This window comes from Zalophus californianus, chromosome 6 (genome assembly GCF_009762305.2).
Source record: "Zalophus californianus isolate mZalCal1 chromosome 6, mZalCal1.pri.v2, whole genome shotgun sequence".
In the NCBI taxonomy this organism is placed as follows: Eukaryota; Metazoa; Chordata; class Mammalia; order Carnivora; family Otariidae; genus Zalophus; species Zalophus californianus.
This window is the reverse complement of record NC_045600.1, coordinates 95,544,141-95,556,051: the sequence shown is the minus strand read 5'-3', so window position 1 is coordinate 95,556,051 and position 11,911 is coordinate 95,544,141. Positions and strand designations below refer to the sequence as shown.

Below are 11,911 nucleotides of genomic sequence, written 5' to 3'. Positions count from 1 at the left end.
TCTGCAAGTGGTAATGGGGGAATCAGACAAATCAGACATCCACCCACGGATAGTTTCTGACTCCTGTATAAAGGATTATTTTTATTGAAGTATAAAGATTGAAGCTATTCTATTCACAAAAAAGGTAGTGCAGTCGTACCTTTGACAGTAAAGCTCGCTTCAAACATTTTTTTTTCCCAAAAAAGCCAAATGAAAAACACGAGGCTAGAATTGTCATTTATAAATGTGCCTCATTTAAGGGAAATTCAATATATAAATTATCCTAGAAATAGATGCATTAGAGCGGGTTGTGATGGGGACATCTGATTACTTAAATGATCATTCATCAGAGTTCTTTTAAATTAGTAAGGGCTCCACTATGGTTTTAAGTACTTCATTTTGGCCAAATTTGATCTTCATGTGTTTCTTTAAGAACTTCTAATGTGAGGTTTATCTGTAGATGAATAACAGAGCTTCAACTTTGTGCATCTTATCTAGAATAAGATAAATAAGTTATCACACATTGTAATGGATCCTACAGTTGACAGTGATGCTGTGATTACTAATTTGGGTATGTAAACACAACAAGCTTTGTTTTGGAGATAACAGAAATGCTTGTGTCTTGGGAGAAACAACAGAGCCTGCAGAATTTAGAAATTATTACCTGTACTTTGTGATATTAATAAATAGACTCAATTCACAATGCCACCATTAGCATTTGATATATATATTGTATACTGTTGTATAAAAAAAGAGATAGAATGAATAGATTCAATTAAATACTGGAAAAAAATACTTAGCTCATAAGTGATCAATGTGAATCCACACTGCCATTTCTTCAAGTGTATCATGCTTTATGACAGTGTGCTCCTAAAGAGCTCAAGTCGATGTTCTGTAAAATCATTGTAAGATGATTCTAGAATTAATCATTCAATCAAATAATAAAACCTTTTGTAACATAAGTTTTTATTTAAGAATGTTGCTTGTTCATATGTTAAATGTTCATTTTCCTTGGGGGGCTTAATAATATTCAGAGATATACAGGTGGATACCTTAGTTCTTCCTTATGTTCGGTGTCATTATTTTTAATAGGTAGCTGTTTCCATGAACACAACACCTGGAAAAATTTTCTCAAATTTTAATGAGACATTAGAACCAAATAATGTGAAAAGTGTTCTCTCCAGTAAAAAGAGTCTGGGGTTTTTATTCCTAAGGGATGAATTTATGCTGCATAAATGAAATAAAAAGGCAGAGAATAGTGTTGTGTGTGTTCAATATACATCCATTTATTAATGCATATGCCGGAGGATAGCATTGTACTATGCATTTGGAGAAGTCATTAACAAAGCAATTGCCTAACAATTTAACATGAATTAGTGGATCTCACTGGTCTGTTTTCACACCCAGTAGCAAAATGGTTCTGAGAGTCATGATACCAGTCATTTCTGTCCTTAACATAGCAGACCAGCTTGTTCACAAAACATAATCACTGTAACAGGTTCTTGTTTCTACATGTGTATGTTGTCCACTAACAGTTATGACCAGAAGTTACAATTACAAGGTACTGTTCTACAGCCAAGTATTTAGATACAGACTCTAAAAAGCCAAACCATAAAAATACAGAAAATGCAAATATTCATAAACTATTTCATATTCAAAATCCGATCTAGTTCTATTTTAATGTACCAAGCTGTATTAAGTTGTTTTCCTATTGTATCTGATGCATTTTGGGCTTGTAAATAACATGTTACAAAATTATAAGCAGTTTCTTCAGATCTTAGTTTATATTTTTCACTAAATAAATGAAGACGTGTCTTTTTGCTCCAGTGCAATATATAGTAATGCTGCATTCAGTATAAATCGTCGAATATTTTTTTAAAAGAAAAAAGCATTTAACTGAGTAAAGTGCTAAGTAAATAAGGAGATAGTCATAACTGTCAGAGGTGAAACACTAACAGTATAGTTATTTATTATAGGTAATTTGAAGAAACAAACCCTCCATTGCATCTCTAGACCCTTAATCCTATGACTTTCTAAAGAATGACATTTGGTAAAGCCAAGACATAATGCTAGATGGTAAATGTATTACCTTTTTTTTTTTTTTTACAAATGTGATGTGACCTTGGCAGTTTTAAAGAACAAAGTTTTGTCAATATATCAAACATTGTTAACAAACTCTATTTAGCATTGCTTTGTATAAGTTTGCTTTAATAGCATTTCTTCACAGTGATATTTCAGAAAGGTTGGAAACTGGTCGGCATAAAATATTTCCCACCTTTTCTATTTTAATTTGTATGCAAAAATCATCACAATAGATCTGCAACTATAAAATTACAAACACTTTCTAGAAGTGACTATATTTCTAGTTATGATAGAAAAAGTTACTTGTATGACATCTACAATGAGGTAAGTCTAAATAAAACAGAATTTGGTAACAAATGCTTTTTGATCTATGGGCAATACAAGTGAATTGAACAAAGACAATGGACAAACTGAAAAAATGACTTGTTTTTTTAGTATGTTTAAAGGATGAGAAATTGGTAATGAAATGAAACATTTTAAAAGATACTCTGGATATTTCACTTTACATCATAATTTTGGCACTTCATGGAACATTTATTTCCCAAAGACCAGAATTGGTTTTCCACATACTTTGTAGACATTGTACTTGAGTACTGGCAAACACTGAAACGTAGTGAACTAAACATTCCCATGTATTTGCACATGCATGCAGTAGTCAGAGTTTATGAATTCTCAAAGATGATATCTTGCAGTATTTGTTTCAAGCACTCTCTTCAGCAGATCTCGTTTCAGATTTCAGTCTTACAAATTCTTTAGCCACGTCATCACTGGTCCTCTGAGAGAGTATTCTAAGGATAGTCAAACCAGTTTCATCCATAGAGACATTTTTCAGAAGGGGATACCATGCCCCATAGCTTCCCTTTTCTGCTATGTTCTGTAGCTGAATTACCGTCATTCCGATAATTCGATCTTCTCTGGCAAAGCAGTAATCTTTAACTGAGAGATGAAGTTCATAGGCCCCGGGCCGGTTTTCATTACCCAGAATGCTGTGTGGATTAAAAATAAGAATTTTGAGCAAAACCTTGACTTCACCTAGGGATCGATGTGGTTCTAAAATACTGTTAAAAGTTTTCTCCCTTCCTCAGCATATAATTTGGCAAAATGGAGTATCATGTATTTTAACTCTGATGCAAATATCATTTCCATTTTAGATTGTTTTTACATAGATATTGCTTAGCAATCTAAGTTAAAAACTTCTTTGCCTATATAGAAATAGGACATCCGGGGCGCCTGGGTGGTTCAGATGGTTAAGCGTCTGCTTTCGGCTCAGGTCATGATCCCAGGGTCCTGGGATCGAGCCCCGCATTGGGCTCCCAGCTCCGCGGGGAGCCTGCTGCTCCCTCTCCCGCCCCCCCTGCTTGTGTTCCCTCTCTCGCTGTGTCTCTGTCAAATAAATAATAAAATCTTAAAAAAAAAAAGGACATCAATCTGAGTATGCTTTACTCTCCTGATATTAAGCATATTAACAGAAACATTAATTAAAATACCTTATACTTAATTCTTGGAGGTGTGGTCTTCCTACTGATATAGGAGTAGGATGGGGTTGGTAGGGATCGTGGGCGCTAGACCAAGGAAAAGGGGTAGTAGTTCTTGCCAGAATTTCTATGCCATTTCAATATCAATTATTACATTCTCTTTTCCTTATCTCAGAATCCTGGATAAGCTCTTATATCTAGGAGCCTTTTCTCGGGGGAATACACAATACAGACTATCAAGCTAACAAAGACAACAAGACTATTCACAAGATGCCAAATTAGATACAAATCTCCAGAGTAAATCAGTTCTAGCAGAGCGTGGTGCTTCAATGCCAGTTCTTTCCGATGGCGACAGTTAGACACCTGTCAAGTGTGGGTCTGAGGATGGTCTCGACTAATACCAACTTGGCAGTGCAGAACTGAGCTTACTAATGAAGAAGGCTGAGAGGTAATACACTGAGAATAATCCTCCCCTGCCCCTTATTTTACTTCATCCTCAGATCTCCTTGACTTTCTAATGAATGCACATCTGTTCCTCAGCAGTACGAGCTTCCAAATCCCTTCCTTTTCTAAGTGACTTTTTTAGATCATTTTGCAGAGTCAAACTTTTGTTTCCGAGCAACACCAATAACTGAAGTGTGCACTTATTTTAGAGACAACCTGAAATAAAGTGAGAGAAAATGGAAGCCTGATGGGTAAGAACAGGAGAGCAAAATTTGATAGGAGCCAGATCTTCTCGTGAATTAAAATGCATCAAAATGCTGCCTTTTCCCAGAATCGTGCATGGTTTTAGTACCTCACAGTGTTATATCTCAATTTTGCATGAGTCAAGTAATTCCTAGAAACTTTTAGAAGACATTTTAACTGGATCACATTTTTTGTGTGTCATTTAGAGGAGTAGATACATGGAATCTTGTGAGCTGGTTTATTAGCAGGGATTATGAATATGATTAATCTATTATAGCCATTTTAAGAGCTGTGGTAGGATGGTTAAGTTTTAATGAGTGGTGATAGAGTTTAATATTCAGAACTTAGTGTGCTGAAAAGTCTGCGGGAAACTAAGAATGTGAGACAAGCAAAGAACCAAGCCAGTGAGAAACTGTTTTGGTAAGCTAAGTGTGTGTGCATGTGTAAACCCCAAAGGCTTGGTCCTGGGTCCTCCTGTCTTCATCCCTGAGTCAGCTCATCTAGATTTATGCAATTATATCTATATGCAGATAATTCTCAAGTTAGATCCAACTATACATTGGATATCCCTTCTGGAATGTACCTTAGGCATCTCCAAATTATTATGTTTAAAACAATCTTTGATCTCCTCATCTCTTGTCCCAACTCTCCCATCTCAGGAAATCACTATCTACCCAATTGCTTAGCCCAAAACCTAGAGGTCATCTTTGATTTCATTCGGTGCCAGATAACTTTCATTTGCCTCAACTGGATATACTTTGCATCCTTTTCCTTGTACTTTGCAATAGAATGCTGACCTGTAAGGACTGGATCAGTAGAGTTTCTTCATACTGTGGCTTCCAGGTGGTTTGGGCCAAGAGGGAGCCCCTTCAGGAAATCAGAAGTAATGATGAGGATGAGGTCAGAGTCTATTTCCCTGGCCCCTTGTGTGTGATGCTTCCTCTAGGGTACTGTTTGCCTCCATGGCAAGGCCACTGCTCTTTTTGAGGTGGCTGATGACACATGAAGTTGTTTTTCCCCCAGTTTTAGTAACTAATCTTCCTCTCCTACATGCATAGTAGGGGTAAAAGCTTGACCACTAGTAGCCCCAGTTTACGTCACTATTGCTTATAGTCCTTCGATTCTCACATCCTAGTAAATTCCTTTGTAAATAAGGCTGTCTTGATGAAATATCCTAAATTATTTTCAGAAACCTAACTTATATACTCTTTCATGTGCTACCTCCTGTCGACTGCAAGTTCTAGAGAAGCTACTTCCTCAGTACATAACCAGAATCTTTCCACTTCTTTCCATCTCTCTACTGCTTACCTCCATTTCGCTACTACCATCTGCGAGTCAGTATTCTCTCTTGCCTGGACTAACTGCAATAGCCTTCTAACTCATCTTTACATGTTTGCTCTTTTTTTTTTTTTAAGATTTTATTTATTTGACAGAGAGAGGGAGACACAGCGAGAGAGGGAACACAAGCAGGGGGAGTGGGAGAGGGAGAAGCAGGCTTCCCGCGGAGCAGGGAGCCCGATGAGGGGCTCGATCCCAGGACCCTGGGATCATGACCCGAGCTGAAGGCAGACGCTTAACAACTGAGCCACCCAGGCGCCACATGTTTGCTCTTGTTTTCCCATCATTTTTTTTAATATAGCAAACAGAATAATCATTTAAAGATATAAATCAGATCATTCATGTTCTTATCTGAAAATTCTTCAAGGCCTCCGATTGAACTTAGAATGTTACCTAGTCTCCTTTACCCTGACAGCAAAGTCCTGTGCACCTTTACTCTGTACCGTACTCTGGCCACTTCTTCAAACTCCCTTGCCCACTGTATACTGTTTCTTAAATATGCCAAGTGTGCTCCTGCCTTAGTCTCTGCGCTAGCCATTTTGCTTGGCCTGAGATGCTCTCCACCGTCGTGCTTGCATGCCTGGTTCTTCTTTTTCCCCTCAGGTTTCGATTTAAAAGTCATATGCTCAGAGAGGCTTTTCTGAACAGCCAATCAACCAATCTATTACATCAGCCTGTTTTAATTCTCTGTATAGTACTACCCTATGATTAATTTTTGCTTATTTGTGATTTTGATGTTTCTCATCAATGATGTTATTCATTTCTAGAAAGTAACTTCTATGACAGCAGACCTTCTGTTATTCATACCAAATTCCTACAACAGTGCTTGATGCATGGTAGGCACTGAACATCTATTGAGCAATGGAAGGGAACTAAAAACATAGCTGTCTTAATTTGCTGGGATCAGGGGTGAACAGGAATACATCAGCCTATAGGCTTTGCTTTCTTTCGCAAAGCCCAGTGCCATTCCCACCCTGAACCTCTCAGTAAGTTTAAGCTGTATAATGACTATTGCCTGGTTGAATAGGTGAGTCGGGTCCTGACTTACAATTGAAATGTTTCATTGTACTTTGGTGACCATGTGTTGCTTTTTGTCTTGGTGCCTTGTTTTCTCTTCTTGTCTCCAAGGTTAGGTCCCAGTATACAAACTTCCACAAAGGGCCGGAACATTGCAGTGGTCTGCCAGTTTAGGTCATTAATAGCAATCACTAAAAACCACAGAGGGAAAGGAATGAAAAATGTTAGCAAACAAATGTATGGAATCTTATCTTCCCCTTTGGTCCTTAGAGTTATTTAATTTATTTATTTTTTTATGTATGAGATCTCCTTTCTTTTTTATTATGTTAGGTTAATCACCATACATTACATCATTAGTTTTGGATGTAGTGCTCCATGATTCATTGTTGGCGTATAACACCCAGTGCTCCATGCAGAACGTGCCCTCTTTAATACCCATCACCAGGCTAACCCATCCCCCCACCCCCCTCCCCTCTAGACCCCTCAGTTTGTTTCTCAGAGTCCACAGTCTCTCATGGTTCGTCGCCTTACAAGTTATATTTTTTAAAGTCTATCATGGATATCTTTCTAATTCATTATATGTTTTCCAATTGCAAATATTCTACTATATGGATATTATATCCTATGTTTAACCAATAACTTATTCTTAAATGGTATGGCTGTTTCCTAACTTCAGGCATCATAAATAATTCTTAAATGTACATTCTTATATGTCTACTTTTGTCATCCTTTGAAAATGTTAAAATATATATATTATAATTAAAGTAGTTATTGTAAAAGTTCACAGAACTTTGGGCATTTGATCTGTAGTGTCAAAATATTTTTGAAAAATATTTAAAGACACTGGCAAGTGTAGGCATGCCCACTTACCAACACTGCACATAATCTATTATAGACTATAACTGTGTTACTTTTATAATGCAAACATACATCAGGTAATGCAATTTTAAAATGTTTCAGAAGGCCATGGTTTTTAATGAGGTGGATATTGTGACTAAGTCTATAATAATATAAAGTAGAATATGGTTCTTTTTTTAAAACAAAAAGATTTTTATTTATTTATTTAACAGAGATAGCACAAGTAGGCAGAATGGCAGACAGAGGGAGAGGGAGAAGCAGGCTCTCCGCTGAGCACGGAGCCCGATGCGGGGCTCAATCCCAGGACCCTGGGATCATGACCTGAGCCGAAGGCAGCCTCTTAACTGACTGAGCCACCCAGGCGCGCCTAGAATATGGTTCTATTGAGCAAAATTAACCATTAAATTTCACCTTTGAAATGACCCCAGCATTCAGATTATATTTTTGCAATCTAAAACCAATAGATTGAACTAATCATTAAAAAAATCAAGCCCGTTGTTGCAAATCACATCGAAAAAGAAGTAAATAGGTAGATAATGTGAATACTAAGAACATACTGACCTAACATATAAAATTTGACTGGTTATGGAGCCAACCATAGCCCTAATGTTCAATGTATATCCTAGCATCAACAAGAGAAAATGTTCAATGTATACTGGTTTGAAATGTAATCTCCAATGTTTTTAAACCATTTAGATACTTCAGATAATATAGGCTAAATACCTGTACCATTGATTTTTTTCAGCTTTAGATCAAAAGTTCTGGTTTCATGAAAAAATTATGAGCATGCGCTAAAATCATTAAATATTTTTAAAAACAGAGCTAAGAAAAAATTACATTTGTTTATGTTATTGCAAAGGTTAAAGTCCACTAGGCTTGTTTGGTCTATCTGGACTCGATATATACCTTTTACAGTGACTTTATGCTCTCCAGTTCCTGGGGTAGCGGTGATGTCCACATGAACAGATATCTGACCCACTGAATCTTTGGAGGGGCGACCTGCAAATAAGTAGACATTTACTGGCTCAAACTTCCAGGCTACTTTAATAATAGACATGTACATTTTCTGCATAAGGGACTTGAAAGTGAGTTCATGGAAACGAATGGTTCTTTTCGTTAATAGCACATAATAGGTATTGATAAATGTTCATTAAATTAAATTTGCTCTGCAGGTTTGAGGCTTTGGTATAATCATATTTAGCCCACTGAGCTAAAATTTCATATGGTGCTCACATATAATAAGACACCCTGTTAGTAGTAGTATGGTTAGAAGAACTTGCCGTTGCCTTATTAGGCCCAATTGAGCTCTATTCATTGCTTATGTACAAAGGTGTGTTATTGTCTTTCATGCCTAAAAGAGCTTTTCTACAATGTGCCCTGCCAAAGCACTGGGGCCACAAAGATGGGTCTGTAGAACATCTGCTTTCATGAAGCCCCAAGTAGGCCAGGAGAGACCAACATATGAACACAGTGCTGCAATACCTATATCTATATGCTGCAATATCTATAATGTATATTTGCAAGGTCTACTGATGGTGTAAAAAGGTGTAGTCCATTCTCTCCTGGTAAAGGTTAGTCTAGGGTTAACATGCTGTATTGGAAAGTCCCTGTGATTTGGGGTCAGATAATTTCAAATTCAAATCATAGTTATACCCCTACTCGTTTTCTGATCAGATTTTGCCATATTCTCAAGTCTGGTTTCTTATTTGTAAAATAGGGATAATAACACCAACGTCTTAATATATACCCATGTATTAACATCTATGAACATACATATTTTTTCCACATATAGGGGCATACGTTCTAACTATCCTTAAACTCACCTTTATCTTTTCACCTAAAACTGCATAGATCATTCCATTTCAATATGTATAAAGCTCTCCCTTGTTCTTTAAGATAGCCTGGAATAGCACAGCACTAACTACAAAGTAAATGTTCAATGAGTAGTTGCATGAAAGTGAATCACTGAAACGTTTACAGATAATTGAAACACGGAAATATTTAAAACATATTTTATAATGTTTGGCCTTTATTCCATTATGTGAATATACCATAATTTATTTAACCATGTTTTGGTTTCTGATCTTTTGCTATTATAAACAAACTATAATAAATACTTATTATTCATATTTACAAGTTTATAGTGTAATTTCCATAAGTTAAATTTACTTGTCAAAGTAGGTGGAACTTTAATTTTGTCCCATAGAGATTTTTTAAAGCAGATTCTTTTTTTTTTAAAGATATTTTTATTTATTCATTTGAGACACAGAGATACAGAGAGAGAGAGAGAGAGAGAGCATGAGCAGGGAGAGAAGCAGGGGGAGGGGGAGAAGCAGACTCCCCGCTGAGCAGGAAGCCCGATGTGGGGCTCCATCCCAGGACCCTGGGATCATGACCTGAGCCGAAGGCAGATGCTTAACAATCTGAGCCACCCAGGTGCCCCTAAAGCAGATTCTTATTTATTTAAAAAAATTTTAAGTTCCAGTGTAATTAACATTTAACATTATATTAGTTTGAGGTATATAATACAGTGCTTCAACAAAACTATGACACTACTCACTGTACTCTTCATCCCCATCACCTACTTCACCCAACCCCCTCCTCCCCTCTGCCATCCATCACTTTGTTCTCTGTAGTTAAAAGTTGGTTTTCCAGTTTCTTTTTTGTTGTTGTTCATTTGTTTTGTTTTCTAAATTCCACATATGAGTAAAATCATATGGTGTTTGCCTTTCTCTGATTGACTCTGATTGACTTATTTCACTTTACATTATGCCCTCTAGATCCATCCATGTTGTTGCAAATGGCAAGATCTCATTCTTTCTTATGGCTGAATAATATTCCATATATATATATGGAATATTATATATATACACATACACTATATATATAGTACACATACATATATACACACACACATATATACATACATACATACACACAAACACATACACACACACACACACACACACACATACCACATCTTTATCCGCTCATCAGTCAACAGACACTTGGGCTTCTTTCATAACTTGGCTATTGTAAATAATGCTGCTGTAAACATCAGGGTGCATCTATCCCTTTGAATTACTGTTTTCATATTTTTTGGGTAAATACCAAGTAGTGTGATTGCTGTATCATAAGGTAGTTCTATTTTTAACTTCTTGAGGAACCTCCATACTGTTTTCCAGAGTGACTACAGCAGTCTGCATTCCCACCAACAGTGTAAGAGGGTTCCTTTTTCTCCACATCCTTGCCTACACTTGTTGCTTCTTATTTTTTAAATTTTAGCCATTCTGACAAGAATGGTAATATCTTATTGTGGTTTTGATGTGCATTTCCCTGATGATGAGTGATGTTGATCATATTTCCATGTGTCTGTTGGGCATCGGTATGTATTTTTTTGGAGAAATGTCTGTTCATGTCTTTTGTCCATTTTTTAATTGGATTATTTCTGGGTTTTTTTGTTTGTTTTTGGTGTGGAGTTAAGTTCTTTATATCTTCTGGATACTAACCCTTTATCAGATATGTCATTTGCAAAGATCTTCTTCCATTCAGTAGGTCACTTTTGCATTTTGTTGTTTCCTTTGCTGTGAAGAAGTTTTTATTATGATGTAGTCCCAACAGTTTATTTTTTCTTTGTTTCCCTTGCCTCAGGAGACATATTTGGGGAAAAAAATGTTGCTATGGTCAGTATCAGAGAAATTACTACTTGTGCTCTTTTCTAGGATTTTTATGGTTTCAGGTCTCATATTTAGGCCTTTAATCCATTTTGAGTTCATTTTTGTGTATGGTATAAGAAAGTGGTCCAATTTCATTCTTTGGCATGTTGCTGTCCAGTTTTCCCAACATCATTTGTTGAAGAGACTGTCTTTTTCCAGTTGGATATTCTTTCCTGCTTTGACCATATAATTGCGGGTTTATTTTTGGGTTTTCTTTTCTGTTTCATTGATCTGTGTGTCTATTTTTATGCCAGTACGATATTGTTTTGATTACTACTGCTTTGTAGTATGTCTTGAAATCTGGGATTGTGATACCTCCAGTTTTGTTCTTTTTCAAGATTGCTTTGGCTATTTGGGGGTCTTTTGTGGTTCCATACAAATTTTAGGATTATTTGTCCTAGTTCTGTAAAAAATGCTATCAGCATTTTGATAGGCATTGCATTAAATCTGTAGATTACTTTTGGTAGTATGCATATTTTAACAATATTTTTTCTTCCAATCCATGAGTTGTCCCACAGAGATCTTAATAATTTTTATGCAATATATGAGACTAACAAGAATCTTATTTTTTAAAAACATATAAATGAATGGCTAATAACCAAAGCTGAAAATAAAAGGCTCTGAGAGACCCAGTTTATACCTTCAGAGGATCACTGATTTGGGCCAGAACCTTTCAACAAGACCTGATGAGAGCCAGTTCACCAAAAGGACCCCGCCCAACAACCCCGCCCATCCCAGTCATTTGATAATAAAAGGTTT

At 36.4% G+C, this 11,911-nt stretch overlaps 1 protein-coding gene across 12 annotated transcripts in view; it reads right to left on the bottom strand.

Annotated features, from left to right (window-relative positions):
* Nucleotides 1-1,243: 1,243 nt before the first annotated feature.
* Nucleotides 1,244-11,911, bottom strand: part of UNC13C (unc-13 homolog C) — a 650,938-nt gene continuing 640,270 nt past the window's right edge. For 10 of the 12 annotated variants that reach the window (XM_027572007.2, XM_027572015.2, XM_027572013.2 and 7 more), the window contains 3 exons: nt 8,343-8,435; nt 6,610-6,769; nt 1,244-3,047 (listed from right to left, as the gene is read on the bottom strand). In XM_027572007.2, the coding sequence (XP_027427808.1) occupies nt 2,762-3,047; nt 6,610-6,769; nt 8,343-8,435 (539 nt within the window). In that variant the 3' untranslated portion in view covers nt 1,244-2,761. The remainder of the gene's footprint in view (nt 3,048-6,609; nt 6,770-8,342; nt 8,436-11,911) is intronic. The other 2 variants (XM_027572017.2, XM_027572018.2) reach the window with 1 other exon arrangement.